Source organism: Triturus cristatus, chromosome 11, assembly GCF_964204655.1.
Source record: "Triturus cristatus chromosome 11, aTriCri1.1, whole genome shotgun sequence".
Lineage (NCBI taxonomy): Eukaryota > Metazoa > Chordata > Amphibia > Caudata > Salamandridae > Triturus > Triturus cristatus.
Genome location: NC_140594.1, coordinates 430,561,241 through 430,581,717, shown reverse-complemented (window position 1 = coordinate 430,581,717; position 20,477 = coordinate 430,561,241). Strand labels below are relative to the sequence as shown.

General features: G+C 44.1%; 1 protein-coding gene across 6 annotated transcripts in view; it reads right to left on the bottom strand.

Moving 5' to 3' along the window:
- The window catches only part of AAK1 (AP2 associated kinase 1), a 362,789-nt gene that overhangs the window by 212,741 nt on the left and 129,571 nt on the right, over window positions 1-20,477 (bottom strand). For all 6 annotated transcript variants that reach the window (XM_085636284.1, XM_085636286.1, XM_085636279.1 and 3 more), the window contains exons 11-13: window positions 16,945-17,099; window positions 15,850-16,169; window positions 8,270-8,509 (exon numbers count right to left, since the gene is read on the bottom strand). In XM_085636284.1, the coding sequence (XP_085492410.1) occupies window positions 8,270-8,509; window positions 15,850-16,169; window positions 16,945-17,099 (715 nt within the window). The remainder of the gene's footprint in view (window positions 1-8,269; window positions 8,510-15,849; window positions 16,170-16,944; window positions 17,100-20,477) is intronic.

Below are 20,477 nucleotides of genomic sequence, written 5' to 3'. Positions count from 1 at the left end.
AAACAGACATTCGGCTTTACACTGCTGCACTGACGCGACCTCTTTTGCTGCAGAGCCAAGTGGAAAATTACAAATGCAATTTAACTCTTCATATGTATCAAGAGTTTAATCAATGTATTCAACAACAAATTAACACAATACAGAGAATGAGACCTGAAGAGGACAAATGTGAATTCTAATATAATGAACCAATTTTATTCCTACCAGAAACTATTATGTGCCACAAGACAACGAAGGTTAATAAGGTATTTACACCTTCAGCTGGAGAGTACAACCCACTTTGCACCTGTTAGGAAAACTACTAGCCCAGAGTGTTTTCCCCCCGAAGAGATGACAAAAAGAAGATACAAAAAATGGGTGGGAGAAACTTGCTCCGGCTTGCTGCACTGGCATTTGCCAGTGACTTGCTCTGGTATTGTGTAGTCAGTTCAAGAACAGTTCCAGTTCAGATTCTACGGGTCAACATAAAAGAGGCCTAACAGAAGGGCTTGAAGTCTTTGTAGGGGACGTGGCTGTACTAAGTTAAAGGGATTGAAGTAAAAAAAAAAAAAAAAAGAAGAATTTATTGGTTTCACTTGTTGAAAATGCCACCAGGTTGGTTATTTGTTCCAAACATCTCAAGGTGTTTTCCAATGCTGCAATCACTATCAAGAGAAAACACACAGCTCTGAAGTAAAAGGGCACGAAAGGGATGGGGGAGCTTTAGAGCCTGGAGTTTGGACACCCATCAATACCAAACTCGTGTATCACTTCAAACTCCCATTTCGGGCACACTAAATACAGAACTAATTTTCAACAAATGCAGAAAGGTATCCTTGAATAATGTGCAAGAAGAATCACTACTACCTGTCAGAGGAACTTTGGGAAAGTATTATGTCCCTTACCCAGTAAGCATCTGTCCTTGGCATGTAGAGCTTTAGATTCACATGCTATGCATACTCCTATCATCTACTGTTGGGTCCGGATGTTTGCAAGTTGTTTTCCTTTGAAGACGTCTTTAGAGTCACACGATAAGGCCACTCCTCCTTTCGGTGATAGTGAGCATGGGCATCGACTCCAATGTTAGATTGTTTTTATGCAAGAGGGTGAGACTAGAGTAAGTGTGTGTAGTAAAGAGATGTCCATGCATATGTAATGTAAATAAAGAGAACTGCAACAACTACAGGTGTCCAGGAAGGTGGAAGGGCGTATGTGAATCTACAGCTCTACATGCCAAGAACAGATGCTTACTGGGTAAGTAACATAATCCGTTCAAGGCATGCGTGCTGTAGATACAAATGCTTTGCATAGACTATATAGCAGTGTTCTCCCAAAGCAGTGGCTAACCAGTAAGATGTTGCTGTTGTCTAGAAACGTGTCTTTAGCACTGCTTGTCCTATATTGGCTTGTTGGCATGCCAACACATCCACACAAAAGTGTTTTGTAAATGTGAGTGGTGCAGACCATGCGGATGCTTGACATATATCAGCAATAGGAATGTTACCTAAAATGTTCATAGATGCCCCTATTTTGTGAGTGGAATGCGCTCTAAGGGGGTATAGATAAACTTATTTTAGCTTTAGCATAGCAGGTTTGAACGCATTTAACAATCAATCTGGAAATGACTGATTTAGAGATAGGAATGCTTCGTAAGGTGGAGCAAATGCAACAAAAAGTTGCTTTGCTTTACGAAAATGTTTTGTCCTATCTATATAATACAATAACTCTCTTCTGACATCAAGTGTGTGAAGAGCTCTTTCTGCCACAGAATCCAGTTGAGGGAAGAACACAGGTAACTCAACGCATTGGTTAATGTGAAACGCAGAAACGACTTTAGGGAGAAATTTAGGATTGGTGTGAAGAACTACCCTATCTTTATGAAGCTGAAAGAAGGGTTATTCTAAAGTTAATGCCTGTAGCTCACCAACACTCCTTAATGATGTGATTGTAATGAGGAGGGCAACCTTCCATGAAAGTAACTGCAAAGGACATTTGTGTAAAGGCTCAAAGGGTGGACCCAGGAGTCTTTTAAGTACAATGTTAAGATTCCACACCAGTGCCTGACGTATTCTGGGTGGAATGACTTTTTAAAACTACCAATGAAGGCTTTAATCACAGGAACTTTGAACAAGGATAAATGCTGTCGGTTTTTTAAATATGCAGCAACTGCTGCAAGGAAAATCTAATAGATGTATAAGCTAGACTAGATCGTTGTAGATGCAGAAGGTAACAAATAATGTTTTGAACGGAAGCATCTAAAGGATTAATGTTGTTGTTATCACAATAGATAACAAAACGTTTCCATTTTGCTGCATAACCAGCTCTGGTGGTAGGCTGCCTTGCTTCTTTTGAGATATGCATACAGTCTGGCAGCAGATTTAAATATCCAAACTCTGATTTCAGGACCCAAATTGCTAAATTAAGCTTCTTAGGGTTTGGGTGCCTGATTTTTCTATGGCTCTGTGTGAGAAGGCTGGAGTTGAGATGCAGCTTTTGATGTGGAACCACTGATCGTTCTAACAGTGTGGTGAACCAAGGTTGATGAGCCCATGTGGGGGCTACTAAAAGGAGTGCGAGTTATGTTTGCCTGAGCTTTCAAACCAGAAACGGAAGGAGTGGGAGAGACGGAAAAGCATAGGCAAATATCCCTGACCAATTCAGCCATAGGGCATTGCCTTAGGAGAGAGGGTGTGGGAACCTGGAGGCGAGATTTGGGCATTGTGCATTGTCCACTGTGGCAAACAGATCTAATTGTGGGAACCCCCATTCTTGAAAATATTGAAGGAGAACTTGGGGATGAAGTTCCCAATCGTGTATTTGCAATCTCCCTCTGCTGAGGAGGTTGGCAATCGGATTGTTCACCCCTGGAAGATGTTCTGACAGGAGATGAATTGTGTGATGGATTGCCCAACTCCAAATGGTCTGAGAGAGTGCGACAGTTGGAGAGAGTGTGTCCCCCACCCTGTTTCTGTATATAGTACATAGCTTTCATGTTGCCTGTGCGGACTAAGACAACTTTGCCTATGAGGTGGAACTGAAATGCTTGGAGTGCTAGAAATACTGCTAGAAGCTCTAGATAGTTGATTTGTAGATTGTGTGATTGGTGTCCCAGAGACCCTGGATTGTGTAATCTTGGAGATGGGCACCCCAACCTGATATAGATGCGTCTGCTATTATCACTATCTGTGGAATAGGGTCGATGAAGGGCCGCCCTTTTGATATATTTTGTGGATTCCACCACTGCAGCAAGCAATGGGTGCAGCAGTCTACCAACACTAGATCTGTTAATTGGCCCTGTGATTGATTCCACTGATGTGCCAAGCATTCTTGTAGGGGACGCATGTGTAGTCTTACATGAGGCACTATTGCTATGCATGACACCATCATCCCTAGCAATTGCATGAAGGTTCTGGCTGGTAATTTTTGGTTGGCCTGAAACTGAAGGAACAGAGCTTGAATATTGCGAATTCTGGCTGTATTGGGAGAGGCTAATGTTTTTTGAGTGTTGAGAGTGGCTCCCAGATAAGATTGTGTCTTTGAAGGCTGCAGGTGAGACTTTGATGCGTTTACTGTTTTGCCCAACTGGTTGAGTAAGTCTAGCGTGACCTGAGTGTGTTGTAGACACTTTTGGTGTGTGCTGGCTTTGATGAGCCAGTCGTCTAGTTACGGGAAGATGTGGCTCTATTGTCTTCTGAGATGAGCTGCCACTACTGCTAGACATTTGGTGAAAAATCTTGGGGCAGTAGTTACTCTGAATGGAAGTACATTGAACTGATAGTGTTTGCCTGTTACCACAAATCGGAGGAATTTGTGATGAGCTGGATGTATGGGAGTGTGAATGTATGCGTCGTTTAAGTCCAGTGTGGGCATAAAATCGCCTTGCTGTAGAAGCGAACGCACCTGTTGAAGTATTACCATATGAAAATGTTCTTAGAGTATGTACTGGTTTAACACTCGGAGGTCCAGAATGGGTCTTAAAGAGCAGTCCTTTTTGGGAATTATGAAAATAGAGAATAAATCTCTGAACCTTGGTAGTGTTACATAACTGGTTCTGCGGCTCCTTTCTGTAAGAGGCATTGAATGAGTAACTATAAGTGATCTGACAACAGTTTGGAAGTGCGAGGTGGAATGTTTGGATGATTGGTGGGAAGCTCCAGGCAATAACCATGATGCATAATGTTGATCACCCATCTGTCAGGTGTTATGGATTGCCAAATGGGAAGAAACTTTTGAAGTCTTCCCCGACAGGTGTTAAGTGATTGGGGGAAAGTGCGGGGAAGTCACTATTTGTTAAGAGAAGGGGTGTTACGTGTTGAGTCATCTCTAACCCCACCTTTGTAATTATTTCCTCTATACCCACCTCTATAAAAACCTCTAGAGGGAGAGGATTGGGTATTGCTTTTGTAAGTGAAAGCATTTGGGTGGGTCTGAGGATGTGGTTTTGGACCGTCCTCTGTAAAAAGAGCGACAAAAGGAGCCTCTAATTCATGGGGACTGGAGCGCTCTCATGGACTTTGCCACTTCGGAATCTTTTTTCATTTTTTCTAGGAATTGGTCGACTGCAGGACCAAACATGTGTTCTTTGTCAAAAGGGGTGTTTAAAATGGATTGTTGTACCTCAGGTTTAAATCCTAAGCCAAGCATGCCTTTTAAGGAGAATGGTGGTATTTTTCTCCCTAGCAGCTGTGTCAACGGCATCTAGAGCACATCTAATTAAAGAGTTAGAAATAAGTCTGCCCTCTTGAAATAACTCTTTTGCCTTGTTTTTGTGTTCTTCTGGGAGATATTGGAGCAGTTGCTCCATCTCATCCCAGTGTGCTCTGTCGCACATAGCTAGCAGACCTTGTGTATTTGTGATGCGCCAGTGATTAACAGCTTGAGCGGCTGCACATTTTCCTGAAGCATCTATGAGCCTAGATTCTTTATATGGGTGATGAGCATCACCAGATGTTTGTGAATTAGCTCTTTGGCGAGCGTTATATACTACAAGGGAGTCCAGATGCAGCTGACCTTTAATGAAAATAGGATCAGATGGCGAAGGTTTGTATTATTTTTTTTTTTTTAAATCGACTCTAGAAGTCAAAATGCGTGCTTGCACTGGGTCTTTGAAAATGTTATTTGCATGCCTTGTCATGCCCTTCAGCATAGGGAGTGGCTGACTTGACCTGTGTATGGCCCCAAGTGTCTCAAATAAAAAGTCCTCTACTAACGACTCATTATGTAATTCCACACACACATGGTACTCTGCTGTTCTATCAATAAGTTCTTGGTAAGCCACATTATCATTAGGTGGGGAAGGCTTTGCATGGTAAAGGCCTGGGTCATTGCCTACTTGAGGGACAATGGTGTAATCCTTCCATGGGTCTACAGGCAAATGAATATCTTCCTCATCATTATCTCCCTCTTCAGGCTGTCAAAGTGGAGACCCCAGAGGTGAAAAGTGTAAAGGATCTAAATGTGGAGAAGAGGGTGGAAATGGAGGGGATGGTGGAGCAGGATAAACAGGGCTGGTAGCTAAATCTTTCTTCTTCTTTAAAGGAAACTTATAGCGAGAGTCCTCAGAAAGATACTTGCGTTTAATTGTAGATTAAGCATGAATATGTCCTGTATCTGGATGGATATAAATCTCCTTTTGTTTGTGATCCAGTTTGGGATGAACAATGTCTAAATTAGAGTCAGAAGGTTCAAAACTGCTGCCTTTTGATTTTGAAACTGAAGGTTTCGATGCCGGGATGGTCTTGCTTTTAGGAGGGGAGGATTTCAGCTATGAACCAGATTTGGGATTCGAACTGGAAGGTTTCGGATCCGAAGAGGATTTCAGTCGACTCTGTCCCGAGCCGACAGGCTTGACTAACTGTTTTGGTGCCGAGCTGGAAGGTGGGGCATAGGAAACATCGTCTTGGTGCCAACCTGGGCAGAAGGCAGAGGTGGTGCTGAAGCCTTAGGAGTTTTGGGTATGGGCTTAAGGGGTCATTGGTACTCGCGGCACCCTGTCCCGGAGACACGTCTTCAGACTCCATGTCTATCTCGAGTTCTGAATCAGACTCTGGAACCGAGATGGCCTCTTCTTCTGCCACTGACGCTTCGACATCGTCATGCTCAGATTCTTCCCCAAAGATATCCGGAGTGTAATGAATATTCGGATGTTACATTTCACGACGTCGAGCTCATCAGTCCCGAAGAGTCTTTTTGGACCAAATGATTTGCAAGTGTCACAGTCGTCTTCTTTGTGCTACGAAGACAAGCACAAGTTACACACTTTCTGCGAGTCGGTGCGAGGGTACTCAGTGTGGCACCCAAGGCAGAATTTAAACGGAGTCCATTCCATGGACAGAAGACCAGACCTCTTGCGGTTAGGCCTGAAGGCCGCCCATGAAGTTTGATTGAAAATGAAGTATTCGTTGACAGTACCAATGCATGGAGAAGTAGGAAACGCGTATGAAACAATATCGTTGAGGGTAGAGTCCATTGCGCACCGAGGGGAACCCGAAGAACAGTTTCGAACCAGAGCGCAGAAATACACATCCGAACCAGACAGCGGAAAAAAAATAAACAACAGAGTCAATGCGCATACGCACTATCACTGAAAGGAGGAGTCACCTTACCTCGTGACACGAAATACTTCTTTGAAGTAAAACAACTTGCAAACATCCGGACCCAACACTAGATGACATGAGTATGCAAAGCATGTGTAACTACAGCACACATGCCTCGAACACCATTTTCCCCACTCATTTGCAGTAGGGGAGCCAGTTTAGGTCCACAGTCATTTAGGAGTAGGAATATGATGGGAAGAGTCTCTCTGCTGAGTGAACTTACTCCTGGAAGCCTAGGTGCTCAAGAGATAAGAAGATCCTCCCAGCACAGACTTTTCTGCATATAGGGAACTTTGTTTGGTAGAACCAGCCATGACTAACAGCACTGGAATTGGGTTCGAGTAAAAATAAATTTGCACTTTAAGAACTAATTAGACTGCAAAACCTTGTGCCAACAGACTATGGAATTACACTGATGGAGCCTACATAAATCTCCTCCTCTAGGTCTTAGCTTCTCACCAATACATACATCACCAACACTTCAATCCCTGACCTAAAAGCCACCCCAGCATGGTCTGGTCTGCTGGACCTTTTTTCCTTCAGAAGATTTAATGGCTTGGAGCTAAAAGAACCAAGGATGTGAAGGATGTGTGCACTAAAGATTAGACAAATCAAAGAATCCCCTTTTCTGCTGTCAAGGTCTCTATAATTTAATCATTTGAAGCCCAACTCATACCTTTTTCCAAAAGCAAAATCTCTCAAAAACTACAGAACGGGTTTACACAAAGCCAATCAAATGTACTCCTCTCAGTGAAGTTCTAATTTCACGCCAAGTTGGGTGTAATTCTGTTGCGCCTTTTTTTACTGTAGAATAGAGAAAAGATTTCTATGGCAGTTAAAATTGGAAACACTTTCTGTTTACCCTCTCCCTATATTATACCCTCAGAAGGGTCTGCAAGACAGGCCAAGTTTAAACCGGATTTGCTTTTTTTTTTTTTTAAATCGTTTGTGCAGATTAGCTGTACAGCACCATTTCAGTATCAATTAATACCAAACCAGAACCGAAAGTCACTATTGTTACCAATTTCTTTTCTGAACATTGTAGTATATTGTAATTATTGGATGCTTTTATTATTTCATGAATAAAAGAGGTTTGAGAAGGGAAAAATCATCCCTTTAATGCATGGAAATTCTACTTGGACTTGATACCCATGAGTGGCAAATACAAAACATCGATTTAGATCACTGCTGCATCTGCTCAGTCACAGCAGGCTCGGGATTCCACAAAAAGTAGTTTACTGTGCCGCGTTTTGCTCCTTCTAGAAAGAGATCTAAGGTTCCACAGCATCCTACACCACATTTGTTTTTACAACTCCACAAAATAACAATAGAATAACTATTCGTGCGATTGGACAGTCTTCTTAGAACTTTAGAAAAAGCTTTTAGTTATTATTCCTACCAGACCACTTGCTTGAAATGCTTAAATGTTGTTTTTGATTGCCGTGCTCATCAATTTAAACGTGATCTCAGAGGGGATGAAAGTCAAGATTCGGAGAAAAGCAGAAGTTCAGAAGATAGAGCAGTATTTAACTGGCATCGAGACTGGGACAGATACCAATCACCTAAGCTAAACAGTAAAAAAAGACTGCTTATTTACACTTGCAATTCTCCTTAATTGTATTTATTGGCCTGACTTATCAAAACGTTTCACTACCTGCATTAACTCCATCAAGAGTCAAAATAAAATTGCTTACTGGTTGTTCATTCGAGGGTGGCGGCGGGGCTGCCACTGATGTGGTTACTGGCGGTTGCTGCTGCGAGGGCTGTGGCGTCTGCTGCTTCTGAGGCATCACCGCCACCTTCTGCTGCATTGCTGCCTGCTGCTGCTGTGCCAGTAACTGCTGTTGTTGCTGCATTGTTCCAGCCAGTTGCTGCTGAAGGTAGTAGTTCTGCAACATTTGGTGCTGGTGCGCTGCTTGTTGGATTGCCTGCATCTATGAGGGGCAACAAGAGAACACATCAGTGCCCTACTACAAGATCCGCATAACATCTTCGCCATAAGCTCAGACCAACTCGAGCCTTTCCACTGAATCTAGGCTTTAGCTCACACCTTTCCCTACAGCCCGCACTGCCTTACAGGTTGTGTTAAGCCAAGAATGTGCCATTCATGTTCCTTTATAGAAAAGGCTGCAACCTGAACGGCAGACCGCACCACACTGTAGGTCTTACAGCTCAGAGAACTTCACACCTTTCCTTACAACCTCAACTGCTCCACCAAACTTTCCCTGAATCCAGCATGCACCACACATCATTTACTAGAGTCCAACTCTTGCCTCAGTCACTGTTCTGAAGCCTGTGCAGGCTCCTTCAGTGGTACACATAGCAGCAAGTACCACATGTGGACATTCAGTGTGTGCCATGTAGTGCCAAACTGCTATCTGCAGAGTGTCTGGGCAGATTGGCTACTTCCAACTCTAAGGCAGCGTGATAGGTCCACAGACTCAATTCCAGAATTTCTTTAGTCCACGTTATGACCAAGTATGAGCAGGTGTGTCGCATTTTGATTTCAGACTTAGCATTATATCAGGGGGAACAAAGGTGCAGTTACTTCTACATATCACTTTGCAAGTCCACAGAGCGTTACATCAAGCAATGAACACATTTTAGTTTCTCAAGCTATTAATGCATGTAAAGTTTGTAGATCTATTGGTCCCATTACGAGTTACTCGTAACACAGTTTGGCCCAGTGACCAGTCCCCCTCCAACATACAGTTAAAAAGACAGTATTTTGTTCATCAGAAAATCATGATTGCATCACAGATTAAGGGTGTGAGACATGGTTGGGCATGCAGGGAGTGAGGAAGTGGTGGCCTTGATAAGCTCCAAGCAACTGGCCCCATGTAATCAGCTCTCCAAATGTTTCCTTCCGATTTGCTGCCCTGCTTTACATGGAGCCTTAGATGACCGCCTGGTAAACCTGTATAAACTTTTTGTCCATCGTGTGGTGCATGGTCTGTGCTTCAGTGCAAAGTATGGAGCACTGTAGTTGATGCATGTCCTGAGGACCAGTCATAGCTGCAGGGTAAAGTGTGAGACATTGCATGGGGTACAGTGCTGGGTGTGAGACAAGGGTCAGAGGCAAATTGTGTAGGGACAGGTGTGATGTGCAGTCTGTGTGTACTACGTGAAGCACTGTCTGGGTCATAGGGAAAGGTGTGTGCAAGCAGATATGGGGCAACCAAAGTTTTGAGTAATGGAACCAAACCTATTGGTCAAGACAGGTCCCACAGGAGAATTTTGCTGCTCACACCAGCCAAAGCTTGTGAGGGAAATTGTAACTGGAAATAAGGAATGATCGGGCATTGGATGTTCTAAATCTGGTTCCTCAAGTTACTCCCCATTTCTTACAGGACCCTCAGATTTCAACTTGTAATGGCACTGTTTTTCTAGCCTCCGTATTTATCATACCAGATGTAACAGTAACTTTGGTCAGAATTACCAGTGACATGGCATGAGGCCTTGCATGTTCAATTACACGAATAATATCCATTTAGGTACCATACCATACACTTAATAGTATCTATTTTTATAAATGTTAGAATGAAAGGTTGAGTTAAAGCATGAGAGATTCAAACCTTTGTCTTTTAAGTTACAGGCTACTGCCGCAGGCACATACCCCATCAAGTTTTTTTTTTTTTAACTGGGATTGAGGATTGCGACCTATAAATTACATAACGGTCCCTGAAACAAACACAGTAATCCCCTGAGCTACGTTCTGACCCTTCAAACATGCGACCATCAGATTACACTGTTATAATGAAGATAATCTCTTGTAAGCAGGAAGCCAGTCACATAGGTTATTGTATATAGGTTTATGAAATAAGATAAGTCTTCGATAAAGGTTGTAAGTAAGAAGAAGTGCTGGTCCCCGAAGCTCTGCTCAGATGCCTGCAACCAATTAAATTAAACTCTCGGCACGCTGAATGCCAAGGCTCACAGTCTTAAACCCACGTAATTTCTCTTTAATCCATTACTTGTAGCTCTTACCCTTTATATAACTCTTACAGGTTCCGGTATTCTCCCTTTGTGGTGGTTGTTAAGTCTTTTCTTTCCTCCGTCTTTCAATTTTTTTAATTTTTTCCCCTCTCTTGCTCTTAGTAAGTATCTGATGGAGAAAATAAGTGCCAGTCCCTAAAAGTAAGTGCTGGTGCTCTCCACCGGCAACCACGGACTCAAAAATTAAGCACTGTAAATGCCCCACCAGGAGCAGAATAAATGTTGCTCAGACCACTCTCTCCAACTAACATTCATCCCAACCAGGCACCGGTCAACATTCTACTACATCACACTCACACTGGCCGAGCAGCAGGAAACAGGGGGGAAGATGGATAGCAACAACCACACAGTGGTTAAACACAGTGTTGAATGTGCAACACTGATAGAGGACAATAACATTAAAATAGCTTTTATAACAGAAACTTGGATGGATGAAGCTTCGGGGCCAGACCTTGTGAAAGCCACACCCCCTGGTTTTTCTTGTTATACTGCAAACAGACCTTTTAAGAAAGGTGGAGGTCTGGCCGTGATCTACGAGAGCTCTATTAAAGCGACTTTTGACATAATTGTCAATTCGTTTTTCGAAGCTGTGCCCTTTGCTTTTACTCTCCATCATGGTCACATGTTTAGGGTTTTTTTTAATTTACAGACCTCCGGGTCCTAGGAACCCGTTTCTAGCAGAGGTGGGAGTTGTTCTTGAGGAAGGTCTGACCCTGGATTCACTCACCATCTTGGGTGATTTTAATTTCCATTTAGAAATGGATGGTGATAAAGACACAGAAAAATTACTTGACCTCATGGGTAGTCTAGAGCTAAAACAATTGGTACGGGTTCCCACTCACCAAGCAGGGCACACTTTGGACGGGATTTTTTTCTAATTCTACACATCTCTCGGTCATTGATGTTTTTCCTCTTGCCTGGTCTGATCACTATGCCATTAGGTTAGAGGCAATTGGCCTGAAAGATCAGGGCAGAGACCTTTCGTTGGGGAGGTCTAAGGAAATTAGAACTTGCAATAGGTTGGAGGGAATGATCTTAGGGATCTACTACTCTCCACACAGAGACCCCTCCCTTCAGAGGTTGAAGAAGCCACCTCTGTATATACAGCATGGATTGAGGATGTGTGCCTTATTTTAGCACCTAAAAAAATTATCATCCCTAAAAGGCTACAACCTACGGCCCCTTGGTATTCGCCAGATTTGAAATCCCAAAAACCAAAATGTAACTGGAACGGGCTTGGAGGAAGGGTTATCTTCCATCTGCAAAAGTGCTCTATAAACAAAGTATTTTGTGTTATAAACATTTGTTGATGGAATCTAAGCGCGAGTTTTTTTCAAATCAGATTAAACTCGCGAGCAATTCAACAAAGGAACTCTATAAAATAGTCACTAAGCTAGCGCACCCATTACCTGTCCACTTTACTCCCACTAGGGATTTCTGTGAGGAAATTGCTACTTTATTTCAGACTAAAGTAGCAACAATTTTTAATACTTTTAAAGACCCGGCGGGCATTAACTCCGGCCCGAAGGCCCGGCCGGATTTAAATTCCACTCTGGATATTTTTCCTCCTATAGCATATCTTGATACCCTTAACCTTTTGTTAACTGCTAAATCAGGGTCACCTCATGATCCTTGCCCAGTGGCAATAGCAAAGTTGGCACCTGAACCCATAGCTTCGACATTGACGGTTCTCTTCAATGATATGTTTTCTAATGTGCAGTTTCCTAAGCAATGGAAGGTAGCCTCGGTGCTTCCATTGTTGAAGAAACCGAACCTGGATACTAACAATCCTAACAATTTTCGCCCTATCTCACGTCTTCCTTTTGCCGGCGAAACTGGTGGAAAAGCATATGAATAATAAGCTGAGTGCCTTTCTGCGTGATAATGTTTTGGATCCTACCCAATTTGGTTTTAGAGAAGGGCACAGCACTGAGACCGCCCTTCTCAAATCTACGGATCAGATTAGGAGAGGGTTGGACCAGGGTGGTAAGGCAGTGCTGATTCTACTCTACCTTTCTGCGGCCTTTGATACGGTCCATCATGGAGTGTTGATGGACCGGCAGTCGCCATGCGGAATACAGATTAAAGCATTGTCTCTCATAAAGTCCTTCCTTTCCGAAAAACGACAGTCAGTGGCTTTGGGTGACTTGTTTCCAATTCTTTCTCTCTTCCCTGTGGGGTTCCACGGGGTTCTTCCCTTAGTCCCACGCTCTTTAATGTCTACGCATCTCCTCTGGCCCCTTTGATTGAGTCGTTCGGCTTTTGTCTTACATCATATGCTGACGACACTCAAATACTAATATCTTTGCAACCAGGCCAGGAGAGGGCGTCAGGGGAGAGGCTACATGACTGTATGGGAGCAGTGGGTAGTTGTATGGTACAGAATTGCCTAAAGCTTAACGCAAGTATGACAGAGGTGATGCTTTTAGGCAATAATGTCAATCTCTGGACTCCTAGTTGGTGGCCTGAGACTATGGGTACTCTTCCAGTTCCTTCAAGAAAAGTCAAAAATGTGGGTGTAGTGCTGGATGAGTGCCTTTCTATGCAAGCTCAAGTGAATGCGGTAGTCTCCTCCACCTCTTACATACTTAGGAGCCTGGGGAAGGGGCTTCCGCTTTTGCCATCAGATTGCAAATTTACAGTGGTAACAGCCTTGATTATGTCACGTCTTGACTTCTTTAATGGTCTCTATTTGAACATGCAGGAGGCTAATTTACGTAAACTCCAAATGCTCCAGAATTCAGCAGCCAGGCTGCTTACGGGAACATCAAGGTCTACCCCGACTTCTGGCTTAAGAAAACTTCACTGGCTGCCTGTGAAAAAGCGAATTCTTTTTAAAGCCCTTTGTCTAGTTTTTCGCGCTCTTCAGAATACAGGTTCTCTTCATCTGAGACAACAATTTCGCTGGTATGTTCCGGCAAGATCTTTGCGCTCCTTAGGAGCAAAACTTATTGTTCTCCCCATCATAAGGAAAGCCAGATGGGGCGGCAGAAGTTTTGTCGCAGGGGCGGCTAGGGCATGGAATGAGCTTCCTTTTAATCTGAGAAATTCTAAGGATCTTTTATCCTTTAGGAAAGCACTTAAAACATGGCTTTTTTGATTCTCTTTCCTTCTGAGTGTTGGGAGAACTACAGCAAGCGCCGGGACGCCCTAGGGTAGCTGTGCGCTATAAAAGTTCCACTAACATAACAACCACAGATTACAACACACATAAATCTCTGCAGCAAGTCCTTTAAGCGGCAGCCCCTTGAGAGTAGTATGCTATACATGTGTTATAACTGACTAAACTACAGAGATATTTTACCAGCACTAAATCTTGAGACTTGCAGTATAGCCATTGATCTCTGTGGCACATGACAACATATGAAGCTTAATTAAAACACAGCCTCCTTGCGACTAATACATCAAGCCAGAACTTTGAAAAAATCCCATTGCTAATTTGTTTGTAGGCACAGATTGCAAACAAGCATTTGCAATGTAACACGTCTCACATTTGCGAGAGTTTAAGCTATTGGCATTGTAACTGACAATGCCTTTATCTGTTTTGATAATTAACACATAAATAAAAGGCATTGTCATTTCCAATGCCAATAGCTCGAACTCTTGGGAATGCAACACCTATTTCATTTCAAAGAAGCGGCCGCTATTGTCCGGGGCAGCTTGGAAAGTGAAAGCACTCATGACGCACTGAATGTTGCAGGAATGCATGTCGGGCCTGCAGTAGGAGAAACTCATTAAAGAAAATAGTGCTTACAGACTAAATAAGACATACTGTGTAACAACAGAAGTAAAAGGGCCAGTCCTCATGAGAGGTAACAAATGAAGACAAGGCCATACTAAGGAGGGACTAACAAGCCTATTAACGGATCAGAAGCCAGCATTTACGAAGTACAATGACAAATATGGGCATAAAGTGGGCAGGGTTTCAAGTCCATACTCAAACACAGCAGACCTTGCAGAGCAGCACATGCACTGCCCAGGCTTGACCTAAAAATAATGCATATTTCCTGCTAGACCAAAATATTTAATGTCACTTATAGCACCCCTTCAACTTGCATGATCTGACCTTCCAGACTCCAACTCCTTTCTGCCTTCTCTCCACCATTCTGTGGGCTCCCAGAATTATTTTTTTCTATTTTCAGCACTGAACTCACATTGGAAGCTGAACTTTAACCTGCATTTTATACTGCACCCTACAGCTCAGAGAGCCTCTAACGAACTCCCCTATTGCTCAGAGTAGTGCAGATAGCTTCAATCATTAGCACTGGAGTCCAGACACCATCATTTTCTACAAGCAAGTCTGCACTTATCATCTTGCAATGCAGCATTATGCACTTCACTCATCTTGAAGCCAAACCGGTGCCTTTCTTCATATCCTGCATTTGTTCAAAAGCAATTACAAAAATCCAGACTTCGTCTACGATCCAGAAGACACTTTCATCCCTGCCCAGTAGCCCACTCCCCACCTGTCTATTGATAACAGAATGTGTCTCTCACCTTTGTCTGAACAGCAACCAACTCACTCTTGCATCCAAGACTTCACCTCTCACCTTTCCCTATGACCCAGACAGTGCCTCATATAGTACACACAGGCTGCACATCACACCTCTACCTACACAATTTGCCTCTGACCTTACTGTGTAGCACAGACATTGTCTCACACCCAGCCCTGTACCCCATGCGGTGTCTCAAATTTGCCCTGAGCTATGACTGTACCTCAGGACATGCATCAACTACGGTGCCTCATACTTGGCCCTGAAGCACAGACCATGTACCACACGCCGGACATAAGGTTTATACAGGCTTACCAAGCGGTCATTAAGGCTCCAAGTTAAGCAGGGCACCAAATCAGTGGGAAAACATTTGGAGAGCTGATTACTTGGTTCATGCATGTGACCGGTTGCTAAGAGCTTGTCTAGGCCACCACTTTGTCACTCCCTGCATGCCCAACTCTCCCCCACACCCTGCATCTGTGATGCAATCATGATTTTCTGATTAACAAAATACTCTCTCTTCAACTCTATGTTGGAGGGAGACTGGTCACTAGGTTAAATGAGATATCCACAAGGCTATTGACTTTTAGTTGCTTTTCAGGCATTTCTCCAGTGTACCTTGACATTTTTTTATGCCCCTAGATTTTAGACTACTTCTATAGAGGATATCCCCAAAACTATTTTTACTACCCATACCAATGTTTTTGTAACTCTATGGGCATCGCTTGAGAACCCTCCAAGCCAAAGTAATATGTAGAAGTGCGCCTGATTCCCACCAGACTCACCTGCTGAGCCTGAAGCACCTGCTGCTGATAGTAGGCAGCCTGTTGCTGCTGCTGTTGCAATACTTGCTGTTGCTTGAGGAAAAGTTGTTGCTGCTGCACCAACTGTGGCTGTGTGCATGGCACCTGCGGTTGGGCAGGCGATGTCGCCTGCTGCTGGGGTGGTATTGAGTTAGCTGGCACTGTCTGTGCCAGAGTGACCGGTGTCAATGTTACTGCAGTAGCCAAAGTAACAGCTGGGGCCTGCTTCGGTTGAGGTTGTGGTTTCGGTTGGATTACTGCAGAGCCGGATAATGGTTGGGATGGGGCAGCTGCCACTGGACCTGGGGAACCAAAATAATAATATCAAGCCGGGTTGTTTTAGACACGTACTTTTAAAAGCCTGCCTGCAGAGCAACATAACCAGACCTAACCACTCTGGACCCTAATAATCGCAAACAAAAAATAAAAAGGTTGGTGCTGCTAAAAGAACACTTCTGTGTCTGTATCAACTGCCGGGAGAAATTACTTAGTAAAGAAAGGCAGGCAGGGTTATGTGGATTTGTACGTCATGTGAAATGTGTTATTACTCTTTAGGAAAAGAGGAAGATTTTACAGAGGGACATAATGGGAACACTGAAAGCTACTTTGACTCAGGCCAAGTCAAGCACATCAAACACACAAAAAGGGATGAATGGCTTGAAAATAGTCTAACCACTGGTAATCGCATGGGTAGCATACTGATTTATAGTTTTTTGCCCACTGTGCCACACTAGAAAGAAGCCCATCTTATGGAAATGAGTATCGCCTCGTGGAAACAGTCCATCCCAAGTGCTATTCGAGGTCGCCCCCACTACCTCCCCCCAGAAGGAAGAACAAGGAAACCCAGACTGGTTTTAGCCTGTTTAGGCTTGTCAGTGGGGTATGCTTGGATACTTTGATACAGTGATAATGGGACCCATGTCTGGGCATAGTAGGCCCCATGGGAGCTAACCTTGGTTACTGACACTTTCACTGATCTTTTGGGATCAGTGACAGCATATGGGAACAACTGATTTCCCTGTAGGCTCATCCACTTCTATGTATGAACTACCATAGCTCTTTCACCACACTCCTCACCTGGTGCCACTGCTGTGGGTGCAACTGTGGGCCTTTTCCTAGGTGTCAGGGCTGGCTGAATGGGGAGGATCCCCGGGTTTGGTTGTGTCTGGCCAGCTTTAGGTCTCTGTCGGGGAGCGATAGAAGTTTCTGTTGTCGGAATAGGGTCCGTTAACCTGGAAGAGAAAAACTTTGAGTTTCTACAGGCAGTGCTACATTCAGAAAGAGTGGAAGAAAAAAAAAAATTGCCCCAGCATTACTAGCCATCAGTGCTGCAGGAAACATTTTGGAAATGTAAGTTTTACATTTACACGCCCAAACGGAGATGCTGGGTTCATGGGAGAGGAGGCCCACTTTGATACCTTTGTTTTCCTATCTTCGGTTTGCCAGTCACCTGATAGGTAGAGCCTCGAATAGGTACATCACAAGTATCAGTGCTCACGGGGAGAGCTACCACACTGCTCTCCTCCCCAACTTAACACCCACTTTCTGCTGCACCAGCTTCTACCAACTAAAACCCAACCACCTCTGACGAAGCAAAGGGGCCACAACCCTTGCAGATAAAATGGGGATGTGGCATATGTGGTTGATCTTAATCCTGTGAAATAAACTATTCTGTGATGGGTGACACTTGGACCTAGGGTGGCACTTAATCTGTGATGGCTAGCACGTGGTCCTAGGAAGTTATGTCAAAATGTACTCACCACATGATGGTAGGACAATGGCATGCATAGATGCAAAAATGTACAGCTTTCGGTCGAAAACTATTTGAGCAAACCTTTATGTGTTCAAAGTTATTTGCCTCACAATTATTGCATATTAAATTAAAAGACTTAAGTTTAAAAAGATAAACATTTTATCAGGTTGAAAAGTAATTGTGCTAACAAATTAAACAATCAAACTCAAACTAAAAATACAAGGTTGCCAATGGGCGACACCCTCATAACTTCTGCTGCTCAACCGATCTCAAACCGATTGCTCCCATTTATTACACCTTTATCGGAAAAAAAAGGCCATAAACACTAAATGCTCTAACCTGGTTTCTTTAGGGGCCCCGTTTTGAACAGCATGCCGTACTAGTAATGTAGGAATGTTATGGTCTTCTTGGATTTCTTTTTTAAGGATATATAGTACTCTAGTTTTCATTTTTTTATTTTAAATCAAATTTCTCAATGGCATTTAAGCAAATCATTTTGGGGACTCTTTTTAACAAGTAAATCAGAACAGTTAAACTTGTAACAAATTTGACCAAGTGATGGAAAGCCACAGTTGCATTAGGGCATAAAGGTGGCACCTGGATTTAGAAGTGCTGTTGTTGGCCTATGGAGGTATATGCGGAAGCACCTGCCCTGTGATGGATTTTCCCAGTCATTAAAGCTAGCATTAAGTATCAATGGGTATATGCACACTGTGATAAATTATCATGGGAATATGAATTATTATTTGGTCAAATGGATCTATTACCAGGGAGATAAAGCAGGGAAGTTATTCGCATGGCTAGACAAAAAACACCTGGCAAGTAGACTGGTTCCGGAACTAATCGACAAAGATGCACACACAATCACGGACCCCCAGGCTATAGCCAACGCATTTGCCCTTCACTTCCATCAGGTCTATACCTCCCAGAACCCTTACATGACACAGGACTCAATCGACCTCCTGAGAGACATAACGCTTCCTAAACTCGCAGAGTCAGAGCTTGAATATCTTGAGGGGGCACTCACACAAGAGGAAGTGGCGCTGGAAATCCGGGGAATTAACTTGGGGAAGGCATCGGGGCCCAACGGACTGCCGATAGAACTCTATAAACTTGGGGCAGATTTCATCGCCCCCTGCTTATGCAACACGTTCAGAGAGAGCAGGGAGGTCAGGGAGCTTCCCCAGGACCAAAGACTGGCCACCCTAGTAATGATCCACAAGGAAGGCAAAAGCCGGACAGATTGTTCCTCCTATAGGCCGATCTCTCTACTGAACGCCGAACCAAAGATTTTAGCCAAACTCCTTGCTAACCGACTAATTAAAGTCATTAATAATCTCGTACATCCGGACCAATCTGGTTTCATGCCTCAACGCAACACGGCCCTGAGTCTTCGCAGGGTGCACAGAGTGATGGGGAGTGTGTCCACTATACAGTAGGAGGCAGTTGTGGTATCCTTGGACGCCTCAATGGTGTTCGATATGGTCGAATGGAAATATTTATTTGCGGTACTTGAGAAAATGGGCTTTGAGCCCCAATTCATCAGGTGGGTGCAACTCCTTTACTCAAGGCCACTAGCCCAGATAGTGGTCAACAATAAAAAATCCGACTTGTTTGAGCTAGGCAGAGGCACAAGGCAGGGGTGCCCACTCTCCCCCCTCCTGTTCGCCCTGGCCCTGGAGCCTCTGGCGTCGTGGATACGGAGTGATCCAATGATCCGTGGATTTAGGTGGGCGGAATCCTGGGAGGACCACATCTCACTGTATGCAGATGACATACTACTATTCCTAATTTCCCCAAAGGTCTCGCTAATAGCAGTGCTCGACATCTTCGCCATCTTTGGTAGATACTCCGGGTATACCATAAACTGGCATAAATCCGTGCTGTACGTCCTCAGGGGACCTCTTACGGGACCCCCCCAGAGATTGCCCAATACAGATCACCTCACAGGGCTTCAAATACCTTGGCATTTATATAACCGCCAACCCTGCAGATAGATTTGCACGAAACCTGCTCCCTCCCTTGCAGAGACTCTGAACGCTGGATGACACTCCCACTTTCGCTACCTTGTTCAAAATGATGTCCTTGCCCCGATTCTTATACGTCCTGCAGAATTCGCAGGATCTGGTTCCGGCCAGTTATTTCAAGGAGATTGAGACCCTACAACGCCGCTATGGAATGGGAAGCCACGCATAGCACTATCCAAACTCAACATCTCCTGGTATGACGGCGGCATCGCCCTCCCAGACCTCAAAAAATACTATTGGGCAGCGCATCTGGCAGCAATCAACCAAGGCACATATAGGCAGGCTGACGATCCAGGCTATGCAATGGACCATTGGATGCTGCCCGAGGGGGAACTAAAACAGAGCGCTCTACTTGAAAGCTGGGAGACGCCAACTCACAGGACCAACTAAACAATCGGTGCAGGTCTGGACGGCAGCCTCCTCCAGGAGCATGGGGTGGGAGCATATAATCACCCGAGCCACGCCGTTATGGGACTCCGACAGGCTTGGTAACCTCTGGTCTACAAAAGGGTTTGACAAATGGGACCTCATTGGCATATCGAAAGTAGGCGACCTATGGGTAAAGTGCGAGGTCAAGTCGTTCTCCACCCTGCAACAAGAATATGAACTTGCTCCTACAGAGTATTTTAGATACATGCAAATCCGCTATGCCTTATGCTCCTGTTTTCGAAAGGGAGAGACCCCTTCTGACGCTGCACCCCTTGAAGACCGACTCCTCGATGGATACTTACCAACGAAGGCCATCTCACTCACATATAAAAAGTTAGTGAACCACACGGGAGACCCCTGGTGAGATTGAGGAAGAAGTGGGACAGGGATGGCATAATACT